The sequence below is a fragment of the Accipiter gentilis genome, chromosome 5 (assembly GCF_929443795.1).
Source record: "Accipiter gentilis chromosome 5, bAccGen1.1, whole genome shotgun sequence".
NCBI classification, from domain to species: domain Eukaryota; kingdom Metazoa; phylum Chordata; class Aves; order Accipitriformes; family Accipitridae; genus Astur; species Astur gentilis.
In genome coordinates, this window is record NC_064884.1 from 26,811,838 (window position 1) to 26,837,614 (window position 25,777).

The 25,777-nt window shown below is 40.7% G+C and overlaps 1 protein-coding gene across 3 annotated transcripts in view; it reads left to right on the forward strand.

The window, feature by feature from the left end:
- Positions 1-25,777, forward strand: part of ARFGEF3 (ARFGEF family member 3) — a 93,903-nt gene that overhangs the window by 52,200 nt on the left and 15,926 nt on the right. For all 3 annotated transcript variants that reach the window (XM_049801523.1, XM_049801524.1, XM_049801525.1), the window contains 15 exons: positions 376-488; positions 1,829-2,739; positions 7,651-7,817; positions 10,036-10,201; positions 11,628-11,735; positions 11,985-12,200; positions 12,466-12,576; positions 14,019-14,169; positions 14,787-15,101; positions 16,684-16,817; positions 18,338-18,483; positions 20,061-20,240; positions 20,618-20,762; positions 21,889-22,011; positions 24,367-24,470. In XM_049801523.1, coding sequence (XP_049657480.1) covers positions 376-488; positions 1,829-2,739; positions 7,651-7,817; positions 10,036-10,201; positions 11,628-11,735; positions 11,985-12,200; positions 12,466-12,576; positions 14,019-14,169; positions 14,787-15,101; positions 16,684-16,817; positions 18,338-18,483; positions 20,061-20,240; positions 20,618-20,762; positions 21,889-22,011; positions 24,367-24,470 — 3,090 coding nt within the window. The remainder of the gene's footprint in view (positions 1-375; positions 489-1,828; positions 2,740-7,650; positions 7,818-10,035; positions 10,202-11,627; positions 11,736-11,984; positions 12,201-12,465; positions 12,577-14,018; positions 14,170-14,786; positions 15,102-16,683; positions 16,818-18,337; positions 18,484-20,060; positions 20,241-20,617; positions 20,763-21,888; positions 22,012-24,366; positions 24,471-25,777) is intronic.

Consider the following 25,777-nt stretch of genomic DNA (forward strand, 5'->3'; position numbering starts at 1 on the left):
TGTAACTGGGTGACTGAAGAGAAAGGCTCCCTTTGGAATATAATATAATGCAAGATACTTACTCTATATTCAGGCATAACGATTGTCTTGTGTGCAGTCTCAGTTGAAACGTATTCAATCAAAACTGTAAAACACTGGAGAACATTCTGTATGTGATTCTTGTTGAATATGCTGCTCTTCTCTATCTGCTTTTCTGCCTTTAAAAAGAGGAAAGGTAGCTTTAATAAGTAGAAAATCAGTGTGCTCTTTTAATTTGCTGTGAGAAATTACAGTACTGCTAACTTGGTTTCCAGGGCTTGATAGAACTATGACATTTATTGTATTTAAATAGTGCTTAGATAATCCTTTTGTAACTTTGGTTTCCTTTCCTTACAGATACTTGGCAGTCCTCGGCATCTTTGTGATTTGGCAGGGCCCTGCTCTTCTGAGTCAGAATCCAGGAAGAGGTCTATTTCTAAAAGGAAGTCGCATCTGGATCTTCTCAAACTGTACGCTTTGTTTCCTCCTTTAGCCTCTTCTCTCTTTAAACCTGTGCACACTGGACACTTAAACAGTTGTACCTTCATGGCCTGGTTTCAGATGAGATAGAGTTAATTTTCTTTCTAGTAGCTGGTACAGAGTTATGTTTGGGATTTAATATGAGAAGAATGTTGGTAATACACTGATGTTTTCAGTTGTTGCTAAGTAGTGGTTAGACTAAGTCAAGGATTTTTCAGCTTCCCATGCCCAGCCAGCAAGAAGACTGGAGGGGCACAAGAAATTGGGAGGGGACACAGCCAGGACACCTGACCCAAACTGGCCAAAGGGATATTCCATACCATGTGATGTCATGCCCAGTATATAAACTGGGGGGGAGTTGGCTGGGGTGGCGCCAGGGGCACATCGCTGCTTGGGAACTAACTGAGTATCAGTTGGTGAGTGGTGAGCAAGTGCATTGTGCATCACTTGTTTTGTATATTCCAATTCTTTTATTATTATTATTACTACTATTATTATTGTTGTTATTTTCTTCTTTTCTGTCCTATTAAACTGTCTTTATCTCAACCCACAAGTTTTACTTTTTCCCCTGATTCTCCCCCGCATCCCACTCGGGGGGGGAAGTGAGCGAGTGGCTGCATGGTGCTTAGCTGCTGGCTCAGGTTAAACCATGACACTTAAGAAGCACAGCCAAATATGAGCCAGGGTATATCCCTAGTTAAATAAGCTGTGAAAATGGAAGAGGGGTAAAAGCTCTTACAGGTTTTGTGTCAGTCTGGGCCTGTTTGTAAAGGCATAGGTAACTACCTTGTGGAGTTTGCCAAAATACCCAAATATGTTGGTTTACACCTGGAAATTCTTGGCTTTGGGTCCCTAACCTTGCAATGAAATAACTCTGTGCTTATTGAGAAGTACATTTCCAAGTTGAAGTCAAAGGAGGTAATTGAAAATTTAAACGTTGCCAGATTGAGCAAGAAGGATTCTTAGTTTTTACAAAGATCATATCTTGAGGAGAAGATAATTTTCAGGACACAGATGGCTTTAAAATTAGCTTCAGTTGGGTGTTGATGTTTTTTTACAGTGTAAGTGCTTGTCTGTAAGGGAAAACATGCTCTGTGCGTTGGTGCAAATGCAGGGTAACTGTGTTGCTGGTTGGGACTCCCTTTACAGAATGGCCATGTCCACATGGGAGACTTAGTAATTTGTTCTAATATTAGTGTTGTCTTTCTCAGGAGTAGTTTTACAGGATAATTTCACTACTTTTTTCCCTGGTTATGGGGGATAGTGTTGGGTGATAGTGACCTGTACTCACTATATGTGCTGCATCACTTAAACTCTGTTTTAATTGTAGTATCATGGATGGGATGACGGAAGCATGCATCAAAGGTGGTATTGAAGCATGTTATGCTTCAGTGTCCTGTGTCTTTGCCCTGCTTGGAGCATTAGATGAGCTGAGCCAAGGGAGGGGTCTTAGTGAAGAGCAGACCCAGCTGCTGCTCCGACGCTTAGAAGAATTGAAGGATGGGACTGAGACGAGCAGGGACTCCATGGAGATCAATGATGCTGACTTCAGGTGGCAGAGGCGCATCCTGTCCTCAGAAAATCCTGCCTGGGAATCAGGAAACGAGAAGAGTCCTGATATCAGCATTAGCGTTACCACAGACACTGGTCAGACCACTTTGGAAGGGGATATGGGACAGACAACTCCAGAGGATAATCCAGAAAGTCAAAAAAACTCACTGCCATCTCCAGCTGGACACGAGAGCAAAGAGATTCATTATAGAGAACCAGAGTCAGAAATCATCGACCAGCCAGATGTTGTTCAGAGAAGCCACACCATAGTCTATCCAGATATAACTAACTTCTTATCAGTTGATTGTAAGACCCGGTCTTATGGATCCAGATACAGCGAAAGTAATTTCAGCATAGATGACCAGGACCTTTCTAGGACTGAGTTTGATTCATGCGATCAGTATTCCATGGCTGCAGAAAAGGACTCAGGCAGGTCAGATGTCTCAGACATAGGCTCTGACAATTGCTCCCTGGCTGACGAGGAGCAGACACCACGAGATTGTCCAGGTCACAGGTCCTTACGTACTGCTGCTCTCTCTCTGAAATTGCTGAAGAACCAAGAAGCAGACCAGCACAGTGCTCGGCTGTTTATCCAGTCACTTGAAGCTCTTCTTCCTCGGCTTATAGCTCTTCCCAGCATAGAGGAGGTGGATGGAGCACTGCAGAGCTTCTCTTCAACATTCTGCTCAGGTTTGCAAGCAAATATTTACTGTCTAACCAGCATGCACACTGTGACAGCACTGTACACAGATTCTCTTGTAGGATTTCATCTTCAGAGAACATATCCAGAATAAGGAAGTTTGTGCTTTACAGAGCACATTCCTCCACAGCAGCACACTTCATTTAGGGCAAATCAAATAGAATATGCAAGCACTGATTCAAAGGGAGGTCAGTGCATCGACTCTTAACAGGCTCTGGATTATGTCCTCAGTCAATAGAGAAATCGAATTTTCTGTAGTAAGACACCTCTTCACAGGTTTGTGGAGATCAGTTAGAGAAGATTTGCACCTGCTGTCATTAAAGAGAGGTTGGGGTTGCCCCTTGGCATTAAAAGGGTGTGGGGAGGACCATCACCTGTTTTGAAAGAGATTTGAGTAGCTTAGTACATCACTGCATTACTATTAGTAATGCCAGCCTTGTAAAGGTGGTGATAGAAATTCTACAGCAGTAAACTCCTGAAAGAATAAGAAAAGAGGAGTGACTCTCTTCTTTTTCACTCTTTTGTTATTCTTAACACTGCTATCTATCATGACAGGAAATACAAAGCTCAAAGCCCAGACCAAGTTAAAAATAGTTAAAGATCTTACCTTTTAAGAGAATAAATGCCTGTAGTTCTTTCAGAGTTAGAACCTTTGGGATCTTCATTTGGTCAATCAAACAAAAAAATGCCATGCAAAGGCTAGTTTGTCCTGTTGATAGTATATTTAAAATGTGTGTAAATATATATATTTTTAGAAGGGTTTCTTTTTCCTGACAGTGGCCAAAGTGGAAATGTTTGTTAAAATATATTTCTCTGTTTCACTTAATTCACCACAATTGCCTTTCCTATTGCTCCTCTCCTCATCATTGCTTCATTCATTTGTGCTTTCACACACATTAAACTCATACAGAGTCAGAAGGATGCCTCCCATCATCATACAGCATAATTTAGATATGAAGCTGGGTGAATAAGCTGATACTCTGATATCATGTTTAAATGCGGCCCAAATAAGCCCTAACTCAGGAATGTGGTAGATGACATTCTTAAGAAACATCGGCCATGTTATATCACAGAAAGGAGATATCTTAAAGGAGACGTTAGTATTAATTACATTCCTAATTGAGATGCTCAGAAGCATCCTTTCTGTCACAAGGGATTTCTTTTTCCTGAAAAAGAGTGATCCTGAGGTTATGACAAAAGACCAGGACTAGAACTCTAGCTCAAACTTCTGTGCACCTGTTCCCTTGTGCATTAATGAGTATACTGCCACTTTTCCCTTTGGTCTATCAGGTCCCTTTAGAACTTTTTAAAGCATTGGAAGAGGTAGACCTAGCAGACTTCTAGATTTTAAGGCTAAATGCGGCTTTTGTTGTCATTCAGTATGACTACTACAGTGAGAAAGATGGAAGAATATCACTTAATTTCTGCATTAAGTCCATAATTTCTGGTTTGTACATCTCTCTTAAAACCATACCTAATCTTGGACTTAGACTGTTGAGTTGAGAAAGACCTTTCACTTTCCTAAGAAAGCCACCCCCATGGCTAAATCTGTACTTAAAAATGTACACCATGTTTCCAGTCTGATTTGGTGAAGTAATCTTAGAAGATGCCACTCAGTAAGGAATCATGGAAAAATAAGTAGCAGGTTATTGTATTAAAATAGCTTGGAAGAGGTATCCTGATGTTTTCATAGAGCTGTGGCTGTTAAAGGGTTGTAGTTTCATGCTCTCAAAAGATCTATGCAGTTCATGTTTCAGTTGGAATGAGATTCAATGCAGCTGAAACACTCCCTTAACTTGTACCTCAGATCTTAAGCAAAGTCCATCAGTCCTCCTGAGGTGATGGCTTGTGTTCCTGTGTACATGAGAGAGGTATGAGTTTGAAGACCTGTAGAGAGAGACAGATTTACTAAAGCTGAAACACGTCTGGGGGTAGGAACTTGCCCTGGAGAGCTTCTAAGACACCAGTCTGATCTGCTTCTATAGGCAACATTTGAGTCCTTATTTCAGGACTCCTTCATTAGCACAAACAATTCAAGACACAAATTAATTGGTGAAGTTAGAGGAACTGGTCCTAGTCATTGTATGTACAACTTCTATTCACGTGTAATTCCCGAAGAATACGTTAGGAAATTTGAGTATTGGTTAAGATTCAAGGTGAGAAAAGAGACAGGTACAGTTCTGAGACCAGCCAGTACAGAAGCAGGTTTTTTGTGTTTTCTGAGAGACCTAATATTTAACTGCGTTCTTTCATTTTTCAATTTTTCTTAAACTTTGGGGAAAAAATACATTAGCTACAATTTTAATAGTCTTTCCTACAAGCTAGGTCCTTAAATAGTATTTTAATATTATTATGTTTTCATAGGATTCAAAAGCAATGAAAGGAAGGAGAACTTTGAGGCACTGGCATGGGAGTGTAAGCATGGAAAAAGTGAAGTCAGCTAAGCAGAGTTATAGTGAAATTAAGATTTGGAAGTCAGTTGGTTAAAAGTGTTCCTAATCTACAGTTTTCATCTTTCCTCAGAAAGTTCTTCTTTGTTGCTAGATAAAACCAGTGCCAAAAAATTCCTTAGTGACACTGGAGTATGATGTCTCTTTTAAAAAGTACCAAATCATCTAAAAATTCTCAACATTATCTTGACTTGCACAAAACATCAAGTCTGCGTTTTTTCAGGACCTCCTACCTGGCCAATTAAAATTAACTTGTCTCTGTTAAGGCAGTGTGCTAACATAATTGTTTATTATAGCTGGAAGATTTTTATAATTAAAGTTGATGATCAGTATTCTCTTAGTTCGGACATAACTATACTCAAGAACTGCACCGTCAAGGCATTAATTCTAAAAATTGTGTGACGTTGTGTGAATAATTATAGCAAACATTTTTAGCACCTCTTTTCAGTTTCGATTCCATAGCTTTTAGCGGCAAGGTTTTTATGTTGGTAAGCATCATTGCAAGTTTACACATCAGCTAATCTTCTGGTTTTGAGATCTCAACATCTCTCAAATGCAGTTGTTTATTTTACCGTATTTTAGAGGAAATTAGGGACCATATTTTTCTGAAACACTTTTGGGTGCTCAAATACATACCCACTATGTAGTAGCCACTTTTATGTGCAGTTATACACCTTCCTTTTTAATTGTAGTCTCATATAGGAGGTAGCACAATTTTTAAAATATTTTAATGCAAAATAAAATGGGCGCTTTTTTTCTTTTACATGCCTCTCTGCCTTGAGGTTTTTATTACTGTAGCAGATTCTAGACCCTGAAGTACATATTTAAGAGGGGTAAGGCATCAAATCAATATATTCTAGCTACATCAATATCATGATCCTCCATCCAAAAAAGCGTTAAGATGCATCTTTGCCTTCAGTGATGAAGGAGTCACTGGAGCTACTCACAGGCTACTTTCAAGCATGTGGTTGCAGTTTTGCTACTAGGTAAAGATTCTCTGTTAAAGTTGACCACGAGAAATCTAACCCCAAGCACATGCCAACCCGTGCGGGTATGGTTTGTGGCCAGCCCTATCACTCCTCTTCCACAAAGGTTGCTCCCTTGAACAGCTATTCATTTTTTAGACCCACCCTGGAACAGTTACTCTCTTTCTAAATCCGCCCTCAAACAGTTACTCACCTTATCCACGCCCCCAAAGTGACGACAGTGGAAAGTCCGAGAAGGCAGCAGCACAGAGCTTTCAAACCCTCACGAGGCAAGAAAAACATTTGCTTCTTTTCTGTGTGTGGATTTTAATTTTTTTATTTATATGTTAATGGTTTGTTGTATTTTGTCTAAGAAGAGGTATGAGCTTTATGGTGGGAGGAATATATTCACAGTAAACCACTGCAGCAGTTAACAAATGACACAGCTTTGCTTCATCATGTAACTAACCTTGGAAGCTGTTTTCTTGTTTCATTTCAAACGTTCCTCTAGGATAAAGCTTACTCCTTAATCTTCCCTAATTGACATTATATGAGTGGATTTCACAGTTGATGTGAAAACCATGAAATATTGTGGGTCATGGTGGGAGGTCTAATATTTCTGGTTTTTTCGTGGCTCAAACTACATTTCATGGGAATTCAATTAGGTATTGCTCATACTTGATTTATGTGTTTCTACCAGTAGGTCAGTTAACTCAGGGGAAAATGTATGTGCCGTCCGTCCTACCTGGGAAGAGGGTTGCGCCACTGGGCATGGTTGTAGGTTGTCGTTTCATACAAATGTTTTCAGGAGTACTGAGAGCTTACAGGTGGCTTATGGGTCTGACAGGGCTGCAGGTCCTCAGCTACCTAGAAAGCAGGTCTTTTATGAATTAAACAGGGCTTGGAGTTGTAATGAGTTCCAGCCAGCTTGGCCCCAGTTTTGTCCACATAACTCTAGGCCAGGGAGAGAATGATGATTACAGCCTGATCCTGCAAGGTGCCGAGCACTCCAGTCCCCATCCAACAACTCACTTAGCCAGGACAGATTTACTGGAGGGTTAAAAGGGTTGTCAGTCTCATTAACACCATTTGGTGCAATATATGCTCAGTTAAGTACGAAGGCTTTGCCTCTGCCTCTTCCCACCTCACCTTTCCAGTTAGCATTGCAGATGTATCCTGCCCTTTGCTTTGTACCTGGCAGTCATCCCAATGAATGCTGGTGCTCCTTGTGTATTTCAAATTTAGCATGTTGCTTTGCTGGACTGTGACTGGAGTGTTCAGTTTGCCTTGCAGCACTGCATTCTAGATGGACTACTTACTTTTCTATTCCCTACTCTAGCACCTTTAGTAGAGTAATTTCTACTGATGATTCATTAACTATTCTAGCAATCTGTTGCTGCTGAAATGCTAGGGTTAGTTTCTGATTTTTTTTTTTTCCAGGCAAAATCTGTGTAAAATGTGAGAGCTCACATGGTGTTTTTGTTAGGTATGATGCACTCACCAGGATTTGAGGGAAACCTAAATTTCAGCTTCCAGACTCTGATGAATGCAGACAGTCTCTACATGGTCTCACATTACACTCTGCTGCTCAACCTAAAATTGGCCAACTCGGAATACTACAGGAAGAAGCCTACCCCAGCCCCTGTGTTGCTGGTGAGTTGGGGAATATGGGAAAACTGTTAAAAAAAGAAAATTTGTTTCGCTACCTTTCACATAAAACAGCCCAAACGTAAAGCCTTCAGGCTGCTTGCGAAGTAGAGAAATAATAATTGCAAATGAAGCTTTCTCCAAGCTGTTTATGAATCTTGCATGATAAATGTCATCCATCTGAATTACACAGCTTCTCTGTAATTTGGGGGGGAATGAATGCTGCTTACTGATTATCATTAAAGTAGGAGTCATTCTGATGGATATTCTATTTTCAGAAGAGATCTTCATTAGCATCATGTGATAACAGCAAGTATTGTTCACGCACATTATCAAGGGACATACCTTCATCTTGCAACTACTTTTGAGCATAATAACAAATTCTTGCTTAATACTTGATTTGTATTTACGCAGATGAAGACATGAGAAGATTGAGTGAAAAATAATTAGGTTTTAGTCATATGAACTGATGAGTGACATTCCTCAGGGGTTGGTATTGGGACTGGCACTGTTTAACATCTTTGTTGGCTACGTGGACAGTGGGATTGAGTGCACCCTCAGCAAGTTTGCTGACAACACCAAGCTGTGTGGTGTGGTTGACACGCTGGAGGGATGGGATGCCATCCAGAGGGACCTGGACAGGTGTGAGAGGTGGGCCCGTGTGAACCTCATGAAGTTCAACAGGCCAAGTGCAAGGTCCTGCACATGGGTCGGGGCAATCCCAAGGACAAATACAGGCTGGGCAATGACTGGACTGAGAGCAGCCCTGAGGAGAAGGACTTGGGGGTGTTAGTGGATGAAAGACTGAATATGAGCCAGCAATGTGCGCTCGCAGCCCAGAAAGCCAACCGTATCCTGGGCTGCATCAAGAGAAGCGTGACCAGCAGGTCGAGGGAGGTGATTCTCCCCCTCTGCTCTCGTGAGACCCACCTGGAGCACTGCATTTAGCTCTGGAGCTTCCAACATAAGGACATGGACCCGTTGGAGCAAGTCCAGAGGAGGGCCATGAAGATGATCAGAGGGCTGGAGCACCTCTCCTGTGAAGAGTTGTGGTTGTTCAGCCTGGAGAGGAGAAGGTTCTGGGGACATCTTACAGCAGCCTTCCAGTACCTAAAGGGGCCTGACAAGAAAGCTGGAGAGAGACTTTTTACAAGGGCATGTAGTGATGGGACAAGGGATAATGGCTTTAAACTGCAGGAGGGTAGATTTAGATTAAATGTAAGGAAACTCTTTACTGTGAGGGTGATGAGGCACTGAAAGAGGTTGCCTAGAGAAGTTGTGGATGCCCCCTACATGGAAGTGTTCAAGGCCACGTTGGATGGGGCTTTGAGCGAGCTGGTGTAGTGGAAGGTGGCCCTGCCCATGGCAGGGGGGTTGTCACTAAATGATTTTTAAGGTCCCTCCCAACCCAAACCATTCTATGATTCTGTGATTTTTGTGGCACCTGGGATTCCTTAGATTCATGGGCTTTTTAAAAATTGTTTTGAAGGCTGCAAGAGTTATAAAATATGAATCTATGTTTTTCGACTAAGTTGCGCAAGAGAAGTTGTTTCAGAGTTTTCCTAAAAAATAAAAAAATCAGTGATATATGGAACCAAAAAAAATGAAAAAAACAAAAAAATTCTGTCAAAATGTACCATTATTGCTGAGCTTCCCATGTAAGAGAATTTATATTCCAGAAGATGTCAGAAACAAGTAGGTTTTAACATCATTGTCAGTTCTGGTCTGTTCTTCAGCACCTGCGAGAGCAAATCTGTGAACCTTCTCTAGGGGAAGCACTGTGCACAACAGGCCTGAGCATGACCTAAGTATTGTTGAAAATAGTTCAGATATCTAAGTGGACCCCAGTTCATCTGTGGTGACTGTTCAATGCAGAAGGGCCCCATTGCTGGACAGGCAGCATTAGGTGCCACAACTTATTTTTGTTGGATTTGAGACCCCTACCTTGTGGAAATAGTGAGAGATCATCATGTCCCATTGTCACTGTGCAAGAACTGTCATTATGCTTTGCATCTTGCGTGAACTTCAATAAGAGAAGGGAAAGCTCCTTATTCACGCCATTCTCTGCTATAGAGATACACTGCAATCCTCTGTTAATTCTTATTTTTGCATAACTTCATTTCTACTGCTGCATTCCCTTATGCTTAGGAGTAGATTTAGGGGCTGAAGCTCATGCTGTAGGGCTTACTTTTGTCTTGCATCTGGCTTTTATGGTTCTCTGCAGAAGGAGTTCATGAAGCAGGTCCAGTCCAGTGGGGTGTTGATGGTATTTTCCCAGACCTGGGTTGAAGAACTGTACCACCAAGTGCTAGAAAGGAACATGCTGGGAGAAGCTGGATACTGGGGAAGCCCTGAAGAGCACAGCCTTCCACTTATCACCATGCTGACTGGTCAGTACTACGTTACAGTGGCAAGGCTAACTTCCAAACACATGTCTAAAACAAGCTACAATAACTCGCTGCTTCATTGCATTACATACAGAACAGCATGTCATCATGCAACACATGGTGTTTCACAAAATAACCAGTAGAGAAGGAATCAGACTTAACTGTGGCAGGTACTTAAGTGTTTGTTTTGGATCAGACAGAAAGCTTTTGAAGCATGGGATTAAAGACAAACTGTCCCTGGGAGACAGGGAGAGTAGGTTTGTTCATTGAACCAAAACATCTCTTAATTCTGTCAGTTTCAGTTCTGGTAGACTTGGTACCTGTTAATGATAAGTGGTAAGGCTGCTGCTTGCCTGATGTCATAGCAAAGCCATTTCAGTGTGCCTGTGGTGCAGTACAAATATAAACGGTGGCGTCTGATCCTGGAAGCTGTCCACAGATTGGACTCCCCTTGGTTCAGATTTGTGCTATGCCAGGGATATGCCAAATGGCGCTAGAGAGAAGCTGAAAATCTGGAGCACCTCTAACAAATGCTTAAAAACAATCTTTAGCTTCATTTGAAGGAAAAAAATCAAATTGTATCAGCTGAAAGGCAGCAGGATGTCTATGTATTCATATAAAATGCACTGTCTGCTTGAATGTGTATACTGTATGATTACAAAGAGGTAAATTAAAACAGTGTATGCAGGGAGAACACTGGCTTCAGCTGAGCCATTAACTGGTAATCAAAGGGCACTGCTCTGAAAGTTTTTTGCTGATTGTATTGAGCTCAGTGTTGCTTTTAGCTATTGAGATGGGAAGCTGAAAAAACCACTTTGGAAAAACAATAGCTGTGAAGTATGGGGAGAAGAGACAGACACACAGGGACTGCTAGAAAGGAAATCAACCTAGCATCCCTAACATTAAACTCTGTGAGAAGCTGGTCTTTTGTTATGTTGGAGAAAGGGTTGTATTTCTTTTGTTGAGATTGAACCTACATAGGTCTACTAAAAATTGCATTTAGGACATAGGATCCCAGTGCAAATTCAGGACTTAGGCTGAGGTCTCGGAACATCTAGATACAGAATTTAGCAAGATTTGAAAGGTTGTATACTAAGAATTGTGGAGATTTAAGGGTGTGGGAAGTTCTGAACTGTAAGAAATACCATGAAATCTTTGCTGAGAGTTCTGCTGGCTGTGTAACTTTGTCGGGGGGGGGCGCTGTTGAGTGGGATATTTCCCCTCTTCAAGAAAATGTTGCTTATACTGGGCAAGGCCTAAGATGCCACAGCTCATGTTTATGGCAAGGCTTCAGAAGAGAGCAACTAAAAAGCATATCTGAAAAGTCAGGAGTGCTAGTACTTATTTGAACAAAGAGCCAGTAGGAGATGCTTTTCTTATACCATCTGTGTGTCAAATAGTAATCTGTTGTTTTTTAATGTTCTGGCAGACATTGATGGCCTGGGAAGCAGTGCAATTGGTGGCCAATTGATGGCATCTGCTTCAGCTCAATCTCCTCTTTCCCAAAACCGGAAGACAGATGATTCTGTTGTTGCAGGTATTAAGGCTGTATTATAAGCACAAGTGTATTTACCAGCAGTGGGTTGTTATATACAATAAGAATATTCAGATAAATTGTGGTTTAAAACAACAATGTAAGGGTTGAGAGAATTATGTCAGTACATCCTACACATGAATGGGTAGTCTAGCATACAGAGGACAAATATGACTTGGTCTTTTACTACTGATGATAAAGCTACTGTTGTGTCATTTTCCAGTAGTAGTAGTAATGCATTTTTCACTCCAGGAGTTGCTTTTGCCCGATACCTTTTAATCGGCTGTTGGAAGAACTTGATTGACACTTTGTCCACACCACTGACTGGCCGCATGGCAGGCAGCTCCAAGGGGCTTGCCTTCATCTTGGGAGCAGAAGGAGCCAAGGAGCAGAACCAAAAGGAGAAGGACTCCATCTGCGTGAGCCTGGATGGACTGAGGAGGGCAGCCCGGCTGAGCTGTGCCCTAGGTACTGCTGCATGCAGGATGTCGTGGCAGACTCATAAAATAGGATGGCAACTTTTTTTGAAGGAATTTGTGAGAGAGAAAAGCAGCATCCTATTCCAGTCTTGGATAGGAACATGGACTGTAGAACTCCCCATAGAGTCCCCATAGAGCACACCTGCCCTACAGCATAGACCAGCTGACTTCCCTTGACACAACCTGTTGTTGAGATTGCATGGGACTGGGGAGGAGATGCTGGTTAAACAGTAATTAATGTTGTTGCTTTACAGGAGTTGCTGCCAACTGTGCATCTGCTCTTGCCCAAATGGCTGCTGCCTCCTGTGTCCAAGAAGAGAAAGAAGAAAAAGAAATCCAAGAGCCCAGTGATACTATAGCTCAAGGTAACTATGTGATTAAAATACCTACCTTATCTCACATTGCCTGCAAACATGCAACTGGGAAGTACTTTGCTACACACAGAAGAAGGACAAGAGGGGAATGCCACTACTGTGCACCATGCACTTGTAGACATATGGGATGTATGTCTGGAGGCTTCAGTACATGTCCTGCTGTCCTAGATTCTTAACATTACGTCACACTAATTGTATATTACATGGGACTGAAATCAGTGGAACAGAAAAGGCAACAGCATTATTGAAATGTGCACCTTTTAAGCTTTGTGATACTAGTAGGAATCAGAGAAAAATTTCTTTTGTTTTAAGGTGTTGGGTGGTAATATAAGCTGAGCGTGCGTCCTTCTCCCTGTCTTGTGTATACATCCTTGGTTGTCTTTTGTCATCATCAGATATTTAAAACTGTTTCTGAATCATGTTAAATGAAGTGGGAATAAAAAAATATATATTTATAACATGTAAAAAGTTGTGCCGTTCTATACCACTACTTCAAACCCAGTGGAAGTCAGTAAAGTCAATTGTTGTCTCCAGTGGCTGTTTGGAGAAGCACATAAAATGTGTGTGATGACATCTGATTTCTAATGGCAAGAAGCCTATAACAAAGCAGAGTGTTGCACAAATGACCCTGCTTGGCACTTAAATTTGGTGTTTCAGTAGAGGAAGCAAAACTGAATAGGCCTGACCACAAACGAGCTTTTGACCACTCTGCTAGATATGACTGAAGTAAGTTGGCCAGGCCACACCAAAGCAAAGAGGAGGCAGTAGTGGTGGCCAGAGGCCAACAGATCTGTTCTATGAAAGCTTGCAAAGCTTCAAAATTTGTTTCTATTCCAATGCAGCATGAAAACTAAGCTTTTCAGAGATTCTCAGGAAAAAAAACGAGGTCTGAATGCTTGTAGCTCAGATCAGGATTAGCTTTGCTTTGACAAGAGTATCCATTAACAAAAGCTCTATGGTGAAACTTTTGTATGGAAATAAATATGAAATCTGCAGACTCTTTCTTTTTTTTTTTTTTTTTTTTTTTTTTTTTTTTTTCCATAGCAAAGGAGATTTTGGTAAAAATAAACAAACAGCCAGCCAAGCCAGCTCCAAAGAGAAACATAATATCACTGGCAATCTGCATCTGTTCTGTGGGCAACAAGATGTGAATCTGGGGGTGGAGGGTGTCAATCTGGCATTGATTTTTTTTTTTTTTTTAATTATTTTTCCCCCCCCCCATGTATATAAGATCAGTCAAAAGAGATTTTAATTTTAAAACTGCCTTATGTTTGTTAGGAAGAAATGGGTTTCTCTGATTTGTTTTTTATCTAAAATCCACGTTCTTTTATAGCTTTCAGACTCCATACCCTTGCCGCCACCCTATATACAAACCAGTGTTTGTTTAAAAGCTGAAGAAGCTAATGTTTTTTTTTTATTTTTTTATGCTGCAGTGAAACAGAAAGTGGAGCAGAAACTGGAGCAGATGGGGAAAGTGCAGGGAGTTTGCCTGCATACTGCTCATGTTTTGTGTATGGATGCAGTCCTTAATGTGGGTCTGGAGATGGGAAGCCACAATCAGGATTGTTGGCCTCATGTGTTCAGGTACTCACCAGTTTTCCCAAAACCCCCACAATTTATACCATGTTGCCTGAAAATAATGGACTGAGGAAAAGGACTTTATGTGCTCTGGGAGTGTTCTGTATAAAGTGTCAGAGTGAATTAACTGCCAGTATCTGTAAGAGAAAAGACAGTGCTGTTTCCCACCACTATTCAGAGGTGAAATCAATGCTTAGAAAGTTCAAAGTTACCAGAAGACTGTGACAGACCCAGGAACTTCTCACTTCGGGCAGACCCAGGGCTTTTCAGGCACCTCCGCTAAACTATTTGCTATCTAGGCAAGGATGTAAGACAACAGGTTATCTATGTGTGGAGAGTTAGAGATTGTCTGCTAACAGTTTTAGGAAAATGTCCTGTGCATCATCTCTGGTTCAGATGTAGAAATTGGTGCCTGCAAATTGGCAGTGGGTTTCATTGTAAGCTGACTGCTCACAGTGATGGGGCTGTGAGAGAGCCAAGAGCTGTACTTGCACTATCCTTCTGAGTCACCTCTGGACTACAGACCCAAGTGTTTCTTCAGTGAGCCTGGTAATTAGGGGTGGGAGGAGTTTTTGTTTGGGTGGGTTTTTTTTCATCTTTTTCCTTCTCCTATTTGTTCTCAGGGTGTGTGAGTACATCAGCACACTGGAGCACACCCACTTCAGTGATGGTGCCTCCCAGCCTTCCCTTACCATCACCCAGTCACAGCAGGCACCTGGAGGGCTGCATCCAGACTCTGAGCCTGGGGAGTCTCCCCAGGCACTGACCCCTGAGCAGGAGACCACCCTCAGCAGCAATCCTGTCATTCAGCCGGTTTCTATCCAGGAACTCATCAAGGAGAGCAGTAAGGGCAGAGCTTTTGACTTCCGTGGAGGCAGCCTGCTGTGTGGGAACAGCGCTGCCAAGGCTGTTCTCACGCTCTCCACACAAGCTGACAGGTAAAAGCAGTGCTGCCAGGAACCAGAATCCTTGTTCTCAAAACAGGACCAAAATTGACCTTTTTGTGGTTCAGTGGGGCCCTATCTTTGTCTATTGCAGCCACTTGCTTCAGTTGAGTTTCGTAAGAGAGCTGCATGTGCATCACAACCAGCGCTTCCTAAACGACCTGGTTTTCTGCATCTCTGCAGTACCTGCCTTGCAGGTACTGGGCTGAGTATGTCTGCGCAACAGCGAATATGCCAAGTAAATCAAGTGCATCCTGAGAGTGGTGGATTTATTGCTTGCGTGTAAATTAATCTGTTGTGTTCATGAAAGCAGACAAAATAAATGGGTGTCTTGTCCTGACAGGAAGGGACTGAGTGACAGGACCAGTGTCGGTTAGAAAGCAGCTGCTTCTGCCAGGACTGTGTGGACAGCTTGTCAGCCTGCCCCAGCATGTCCAGAGGAGGAAGGGCCACCAAGCACGGTCACAGAACGGCTAGGTTAAATGTCCCTACAACACACTGCAGACTTGCATATCACAGACTTTTTCACTATTTCTGCTATTCTTTTGGCAGCCCAGGCTAGAGTTGAAAATTTCCTGAGTTTGCATGCTTCTAATAACCATTTTTCTCCAGCTGACATTTTACATTCTTGACCTCTGCCCGTAGGAGGGTGTTATTTATAAATTCAGAGAAAAAAATAATGCATACTGACACTGCTTCTAGGAGTTTGACTCTGTGCATGTTAAGTACCTTTTAGTTAGGAAGGTCACAATACAACTTGGTTCCAAGGATTAGAGAATAGAGGTACTGTAATTTTAAACAATGCAAGTTGGATTTCTGCACTTGTACTTCAGTGTGGATGTTATTAGGACTCAATCCCTGGTTTCCTAGGACTATAGAAAGTTTTTCATGAAAAGCAATGTCAGAAAATCATATTTGTGTCAACTTGTGGCTGCACCATGTGAAATTTCACTGTAATCTCTGTGAAACCCACCTCCTATGTAAGCATGTTTACTGGCTTAAGGGTACAGATTTTAACTCTTAAACCTTAAGAGCTCATTGCAGCTGAAAATCACAACTCTTGTTTATATTCCAAAATAGCAATTCAGGTACAGCAAGGTCTGAGGTCTATTTTAGGTCTAAGACTTGAATTAATTTGTTCTTCATGTAAGGGACTGTAACTTCAAATGGAGCAAACTGGTGTAACTCAAGTCAGTGAAGCTATGATGGTCTATGTTGTGAGGACTGGGCATATTCTCACTGTTTTTTTGATTACTGGTTCATGAACTGCTTATAGGATTAAGATACAGTAATGGGGAAGCATTGATTCCTTGAAAAAGTGACTTTTTGTTTTAGTACTGGAGTTGAATCTTGGAAGGGTACTGGCTGGTCCTACAGCACCCTACTTTCCACCCTTTAATTAATAATGCTTCTGGATCAAAGTCTTTCTGTATAAATGAAAAAGCCCTCAATAACCCAGTGTGTCACCAAAACCAACACATAGCAGCCATGTACAGATAAGCGTTTTCCTCTTACATACACGTTTAAGTCTGTATCTCATGAATTTCTCAGTTAGATTCTGTTCTTTTACTCACAGGCTCTTTGAAGATGCTGCTGACAAGTTAAACTTGATGGCATTGGCAGGCTTCCTTTACCAGCTCAAGAAGGCTTCTCAGGCCCAGCTTTTCCATTCAGTCACAGATACAGTTGATTACTCCCTAGCAATGCCAGGTAAATCGCGTGAAGATCCCTTAGAGGTCTGTGTTTCATATAAAACTGTACTGCTTACAGGACTTGCTTTTTATTCTTACAGTTTTAATTTTTCCAATTGAAATTTAAAAGTATAAATAAAACAGTATTTAGTCTAAGATCTTTCTGTAGGAGCAATTCAAAGTCTTTAGAAAAGGTTGAGTGCTTTTTTTAGAGAGGGACCACATCCACACCTGCTATGAAACACATCAGAGGACATTCATTTGGTTCTTGGACTTTGGGGGTGTTAATTATCCACAGATATTTAATCACAGCTCCATTTTGGATCCTGATCCAGTAAGGAAACTTGGGTGAACATAGACCTAAGACAGTGGATTTAGGTTAGACATTTGACAGTGGGATAACCTTAGAAGTGTTCAGAAAATGGGTGATGGCAAACAAAGCATACAACCAGAGAATGTTAAACAAAGCAGTGGGATTTGTCCTGCTTGCTCTTCCTCAGAAGAGTTCAGCGTATACCTTACACTACAAAGCCTGTAAATTGTCTCAAATAGAGCATAAGTATTGGACCCACAGGAAGATATATCACTTACAGTTGTACTGTGTCTTTAGAAGTTACATTAGTCATACAGGTTTAGTTCTGTCCTGTAGCAGATGTGGATTTTATCTGGTATATGTCTCCAATTTAGTCGGTTTCGCCTCTCCCTGAAGTGCTACTTGTCATTTTCTCAATGTGACACTTACAGTTGTTCGTTTTTTGCTCTTGCTTGTCTCCAGGCCTCAACATTCATCACTTTATTTTTTAATAAAGTGATCCTTTTATCATCTCTGTAGTAGTCAATCAACAGTAATTAGTAATAATGAAATGAAAATTAGGATAAAGCAATTAATTGCCTTTTTTTTAATATTAAAAGTGGTATGCCCCCCGATTACATCTTTCGTTAGAGATAAAAGCACCAGCATATTTTAAATGAGAGACTGAAGTGGCTTTCCAAATGTTGTAAGAGCAACGGAAGATTAATCCCTTTCAATAGGAAATAACAAGTATTACTGGCTGGGGAACAGAAAAGTATTTTCTTACATTCATATCCTTTGCTTGATAAAAAATACAAAAGGACAAAACAAAACTAAATAATTTGCAGTTTATATTCTTTCCTGTAGATGTCACCAAAGGTTTTCGAAACTACTGTTTTAGGTCTTAATATCAATTAACTGCTTGCTTAACTTTTCTACACTACTTCTCCAAGCCCTTGTCTTTAAAATGTTTGCAAAAAAATGATCACTTAAATCAAAATAAAGTGTGTTTAATAAGTTGTTCTTAAAACTTGGGTCCATCTCCTGTTCTTTTACCTACACAGGCATAGGCTGTGTTTTACATTGATTTTTTTTTTCTTTTTTTTCCCCCACCATCCTCCCTGCCCACCCCCCCCAACTTAATACTAATAATTTCTAACCTGATTTAAATTCCAATTTAGACATCTAGAGATGGAGGAGCTGCTGTGTTGCTTAGCTTCCATTTATTATCTTATACTTTCTTGTAGGTGAAGTAAAATCTACCCAGGACAGGAGAAGTGCACTTCACTTGTTCCGACTTGGTGATGCCATGCTCAGAATTGTAAGGAGTAAATCTCGCCCATTGCTCCACCTTATGCGCTGCTGGAGCCTGGTGGCACCTCACCTTGTAGAGGTAGGAGTGGGAGAGAAAATGGGAATGTGTGCAAGAGATGGCAAAGCTGAAAAAGCTGGGGAAAGCTTGATAGCTCTTAAAATGTATAGCAACCCTCAACATTGTCAAATCTGGTTACAATCCTGTTGAGGTACTGTATATACTGTGTCATATATTGCGAATATTGCCACTGAGGAGTGCACTTTTAAATAACTGAAATGGGCAGGTCCAGGTACAGTGTGTTGGATTTTTGCACTACAATACTTCCTGTGTGGCTGTGGTGAAAAAACTGAAACCACCCTAAGAGGTTACAAGTAACTCCTCTGTCTACCTGTTTTCCCAGTCAAGGTCTGCATCCTTGCAAGTCTTCCCATAAAAGGATGCAGGCTTTCTTTTCCCACAAAAAGCCAGTTCAACTGGGAAGATGGTGACATTTTTCCCTTTCCTCCTCCTTCCTTGTGAGCCCTGGTCAGTGGCATGCCAGTAGCAGCCACATAATGGATTTCAGTCATAACGAATGACCTTTCCTCAGCCAAACTTTCAGTCTTATCTGGTGAAATGCTGGTGTCTTGACTTCTCAGAGCTTTTTGATTTGTATCATTGGTCTGAATAAATGTGCAGTACTTCCTTCCTTTCTGTTGGTGAGGTATGTGGTGTCATCTGCCCAGGTCTATAGGGAGCATGCTTCTCTGGAGTTTTAAGATGAGCTGTTCAGTAAATTGCCATAGCATTTCATTTCATTGACTCAAGATAATGTGTAGACTATCTTACAGCAGAGTTCAGACATTGGGGAGTCTCAGTGGAACCCCACTAAGTGAAGTAGAAATAGCAGAGAATAGTTTTGTTGTATGCTTTAGCAGCCTTTTATCTTGAAAACTAGTGCCTCACTTGCCTTTGGATGCCAGCCTGAGATCACTTTAAATACTTCTCATGTTTTGAACACCCCAAGCCAGTTTAAACTCAAGTACATTCCATGTTTTTAGAATGCAGGGCTGGTCAGTCTTTTTGGTTGACTTCAGTGCAGATGAGGGCATTACTGGGAAGGAACAACATCAGGTAAAGGACAGATTTTAGCATAACCTGCACAGCTGCTCAAAACAGAGCAACTCATATCCAGATCACTGGTGTTTAATTTTTTAATAGCTCTTCCAGAAGTGATGAGAACCTTCTCACTTGAAGTTCCGTAAATAGCCAAATAAAAAGTGACATTTGGTCATGCATAGAAAGATATGGTGAATATATGCAGAAACTACCTTTTTGAAGGGAAAAATGGTCACACGGTAGAAACAAAAGTCAACATTTCACATGAGTTCTGTTCTGTGGGGTTTATTATTTAATTTATTTATTTTTAACTCTGTGCTTTTTGAATTGTCAGCAAACCTTCATGCATCTGTGGGACTTCAAGCAGCTCAGAGTCTCAGTCATCTTTTTTCATGGCAGTACTCTCCCATTTTCCACACAGCGGGGTCCTTAGTCACATTAATGGTGAAGCCATTTTTAGGGTTCAGCAACATGAAGTGCTTACCTCCCTTAAAAGTGTCTCACTAAAATCAAATTTTTTGCTTGGACAAACAATAATACTCCTCCTTTCCCTGCAGGCTGCCTGTCATAAGGAGAGGCACGTGTCTCGGAAGGCTGTCTCCTTCATCCATGACATCCTCACTGAAGTGCTGACGGACTGGAATGAGCCTTCTCATTTTCACTTTAATGAGGCTCTTTTCCGCCCCTTTGAGCGTATCATGCAGCTAGAGCTGTGTGATGAGGATGTCCAAGACCAGGCAAGTCAGCCCCGATCTGGGTGTCTGTATCTGCCCTACCATGCCCAAAAGAAGAATGGTCTCCAGAGTGCACTTGGTCCACTTGAGAGTGTTTCCCGAATTCCCTTCAAATGGTGCCCCCTAATTATCTTCGAGGGATGGGAGGGCTCTGCTGACCCAATCCAGCATTGTGGTAGAGCACAGAGACAGAACACCTGGCTTTAAAGCAATTAAATAAAACTTCTATTATCTAAAATAAAAATAAAAAAATTCACCTGGACTGACTTAGTGAAATCTAGCAATGTGTTTAAAGCCATCCTCCTTCCTTCTGAAGGTTCATCTATGTATCGGGGGGGTTTTTTGGTTTATTCTTTTAACCTCTCCTACACTGTCTGCAGGTGGTCACCTCTATAGGAGAGTTGGTGGAAATGTGTTCTCCCCAGATCCAGTCAGGATGGAGACCCCTGTTCAGTGCCCTGGAAACAGTGCACAGCAGCAGCAAGTCAGAGGTTAAAGAGTACCTTGTAGGAGAATACTCTATGGGTAAGGACTTACTGCACTGACTGTTTTATGTGTGCATTTGTTGCCCTGTCTTATTCCCTGGGGACACAATGACTAATTCAATATGTTTAAATGCCCTACCTGAACAGTGGTACTTAGCAGTGGCACTGCAATACTCCAGGACTGTACTGAAGTATCTGGTTTATTAATTGGGGTGGGAGGGAAAGCAGAGGTATTGTTCTGACTTTTTATTCTCTAGATTCTGGCAGATGAGTAGAATGAGAGAAATGCTTCAAACCTACTTGAATATTTTTGAGAAAAACAGTAGTGCAGGAGTACTGAGCTTGGGTGGGCCCTTGTCACTGTCCTGCTAGAGAAAGGAAGGCATACTCTATACAACCACCACGTCTCATGTGGACTGTCTTTCTTACTGTGTGAAACCTATTGCTCTTATACATCAGGGTATCTTAGTGATAATCTAGGCAAGTACTTGTCCAGGCACTTAATCACAAGGCTTCAAATAGCTAGCACTCTTACAAACCATGTTTGCTGTAAGAATGATTTTGCGTCCCTCCCAGACATGTTTGTATGGAAACTGGGTAATATGGAAAAATCACTTTAATCTGTTCTTTTGCCCCATTAGAAGGTATTTTTAAATGTTACAAGTCACGTGTAAGGAACACGGTTTTCCTCCTAAATTTTGTCTTTCAGATCTGTTATGATCAATGACAAAATGTAAGTGTATGCAGCTTTTGAAGACTGATAATCTACTTAGGAAAAGCAAGGCTACTTTGTTGCTGTATAGCCTGAATAGTTTTCTGCGTGACTGCTGTCATCTTGGCAGTTATCAAGAACTAAACCAGAAACCTCCACCAAACAGAAGTGTTAGCTACTGAGCTGTGTTCAAGAGCTCAAGCCTGCTTTTACCATTTGGGAAGACATAAGCTGATATTCTTCATGAATAAGGCAAAAGAGGGAGTCTGTATTACTTCTTGTGAAGGGCTACACAAGTTGCTTCAGGAGCAAGAGAAGGTTTTACTTCTAAGATCGTTTCTGTGTCTGCCCAGGATAGAAGAGATTATACAGATTCAGTTAAATTGTTGAAAAACTGTTGAAAAATCACCTTTATGGGGGATGTGGAAGAGTTCTCATCTTGTTATTTCCACAGGGAAATGCCAGGCTCCAGTGTTTGATGTCTTTGAAGCATTTCTAAACACAGACAGCATCCAGGTCTTTGCCAATGCCGCCACCAGTTATATTATGTGCCTTATGAAGTTTGTCAAAGGACTGGGTAAATATTTTTATTTTCCTTTTATCCTATTAAGTCATGATATGTCAAACTTGATGCTGCAGAAGAGGAGAATTCAGTTATGTAATACATAGTAAGGTAGGGAAGAGAGAGGCAGTGAAGAAATTAAGTCCAGAATGCTTTAAAAAAAAAAAATAAAATCAAGACCAAGGGATTATTTCAGAAACATTTTTAATGCTATCAATTCTTCTAGTTGTTATAGCAGCAAAGATACATCTCACTGTTAAATGTCTGCTTCATTTGATCTTAATTTGCATCAGGACTTGCTTATATTCATTTAAATAATAATAATAAAATAAAAAACAAAACCAAAAACAAACAAAAAAAACCAAAACAAAAAAACCAACCAACCAAACAAAACAAACAAAAAAACAATCCCAAAAACCTGAATATTGCAAAAATAGCCTGGCATTGTACAGTGACAGCATGGATTGTCTGCCACAGAATAGGGTATATTTTACATTCAGCAGCCAAAGCTACGTGGCTTCTTTTCTACTCTTGCCCACCTCAGCAGCAGTAGTTTGGCATATGCAATGCTGAAAACCTGCTGAACCTTCAATGAGATCATGAGCATTGCAACTAACAACACTCTGTCCCCATGACTAGTTTTTTTTGTTGTGTTACTGAGGGCAGCGGAGACCAGGCATGTCAAGTCAAGGTGACACTGCAGAGTAATTGTTGTGCTTCACCAAACTTAATAATAAAGGCAAATGGTGTTGGGTCATTCTGCCCCCATGTTCATGTTTCCTGGCTTGCTTTGATCATTAGAATTTGACACTTTTCATTGAACTGTGGCAATGATTATTTTTTTTTCCCTTACATAAATTGCGAAACCTGTAATGAGGAGTAAAATGGGGCGCTTTTTTTTGTATGTGTATTGATTCACAAAGGTATCTAGTTCTGTAAGCAACTCTGATTTAAATGAAGCACCTAACTGCAGCAGATGTAATTTTAATGTTACTCTTGTCTTATTAAGCTATTTCACCATTGATTTCAATGGGGGCAGAATTCAGCTTGTGATGATGGACCGGAATTGTAGTTATTACTACAAAAGAGAAACAAACTTTGATGTCCAGAACCAGTAGAGGGAACTCATGTTCCTTCTGGAGAACTTAAAAGCTTGTCTTGTATTTCTTTAGGTTTTTTACTTTCTTGAGATAAGTTTGTCACCTTTATGGTTACATGTCAAAAAGCAAGATCTTTTTTTGTATTAAAGGTAGTAGGACTATGGGATACTATGATACTGAGCAATAGTGAATATACTACCATTTATGTGCATTTTGACATAGAACTGAGGTATTCAAACTTCACTGGTTGACTTGGCTGATCTCAATAGTAGACAAGACTTTAAAATACATTATGGAGGGAATAGTTCAGGGTATCGAAAAGCAAATAAATGTAGTGAAAGGAGAATAAAGTAGGATTTAATATTTATCTTGTGGGTTTTATGATAGGAATAGCTTTTAAGGCAATAAAAAGTTAATGTATATAGGCATTTAGTAAAGCTTCAGATTTGGCACTGAATGGGAAGTATTTGGCTAAATGGAAAAATGGTTATGAGCCAAGTATTCTAGGGTGGGCAGAACATTGGCTGAGAGTGGAGGAAAACAGACTGTACAGACAGGGAAAACATTGGAGTGAATGGAGTTACTCAGGGAGGAGCTATGCAACAGGATGCCTTGGAACTGATCTGCATATTTAATACACTCAGTGAAGCTGACCTAGAAGTAGGAGTCTGCTGATGCCACAGTGTTAGTAATACCTGTGATATGGAGACACTAGAGCCTGAGGATGTCATACATTTGAAACTGTGAGACCTTGACACCTGAATTAGACAGCAGAAGGAAATATCGTAGCACAAAATATAAAATGGTGTGTTTAAGGAGCAAATAAACTAAACGGAAGAACTTGTGGTAGAGTTTTCCAGGGCACTGGGGTGCAAATGAATAGAAAAAAATGTGTATGTTAACTGAGCAAAGGGTGAATATGAGTAAGTAATTAATTCATACACCCATGGAAAAAAATGGAGTGGAGTCAATGTGACAAGTGACTATAAGGTATGATCATAAGAACTCCCAAAAGCTCTACTAAAGAGTTATTAAATAGGCATGTATTTATTAAAGCATTTATTCATATGAAAGTCCATGTATAAACTATGACCAATATTACTGTATTGTTTGTATGAGAATCATCTGGTTGTCATCTAATAAGATCAAACAAAAGATGTTTCTTGGATTCTATTCAGACATTAGGGAACAACTGAATGAAAAAAGGAAAACTAATGCTATGTTTTTTCTTTTCTTCTGTCCTTCCCAATGCTGCCTTTCCTATCCCCAGGGGAAGTAGATTGTAAGGAGATGGGTGACTGTATGCCAGGATCAGGATCTGCATCTACAGACTTGTGCCTTCCCGCGCTTGATTACCTCAGGAGATGTTCTCAGGTATGATGAACAATCTTATACAGGTACTAACCTGGCCTAGGAAATGGTTCTAACCTCCAGGCTTTGCATCAATGGTTTGCATGTACACGACAGAATCTGTGGTAAGCCTGATGGTAATAACCTGCACTGCCAGATGGAGAGTGGCGATCTGAAGGAATCTCATGCCTTCTAGGCCAGCTAACAGTGGGAATACTGAGGAGATAAAAACACTCAGACCCAAGGAGCATGTGGGAAAATGTGAATTTTCAAAACCTGGTAGTAACATATTCAAAGCTACATTCATTCCTATTTAAACAGTATTGGGAATGAAGAAGAAAAAAAAAATTCTCAGATCTTAAGAAAAGCAACAGGTTACACCCTCTAAAATGCAGCAGCAGCAGCAGCTTATCTGTACCATGAAAACATATCTGAAACTCGGGGCAAATCTCTAACAATTAGAACGTTGGCATGTTTCCTGTGATCTCCTTGCACACAGCATAGATTATTATCCAGGGTTATTACGACATTTTTTTGTCTGATTTTTCTAATGTTGTTTGTATTTCTGTAGTACCTGCAGGTCTTTTTGTTGGACCCAGGCCATGTTTTTTCTGGGTAAATACAAATGCGTAACAAAGGATAATTACCATAGCTGAAAGGACTTAATATCTAAATTCAGAGACAATGGGTGGATTCAGTACACAAGACTGAGAGGAGAAGGAAAGAATAAGGCAGCTCAGAATAATAAACAGCAGACATATCAAACTGTACTCGCTATCTTGTTCACTTAAAAAAATTTAGGGAATACATACATGTATATCTAATGTGTGTTCTATCTGTACAATATGTGCATCACATCGCTCTTCCTCATCCTTACAAACCTCATGCCACAATGAGGCAGAAATATTTTTCTCCTCTTTAAAAGAAGCAGCCATTTTTATCTTGTTATACCTTTTAACTTGCCAGTAGAAGAAGAACAGGAATGACTAGAAACCAATCCTCTCTGTGTGTTTTAAATACATGGTTAACTTTAGAAAGGCCTGGTGAAATACTGGTAGCATCCCAGCTATAGCACAATTCTGCAAAATTTGTATTTGTTGTGCAATGAACAATTCAGGCAATGAATCTCTGAAGTAAACCTGTACAGGACCTTTTATTGGTATTTACTTAGTCCTTCAAAGCTCAAAAATACTCTGTGTACAGCTAATGGAGCTTCTTAGGTCATTGGTGCAACCAGTAAGTACTAACATTTGTCTTTCACAAATGAGGAGGGAGCATACTCCCTTCCCAAAAATGTGTTATTTAAATTGCTTTTCTCCTTCTCTTTCTTA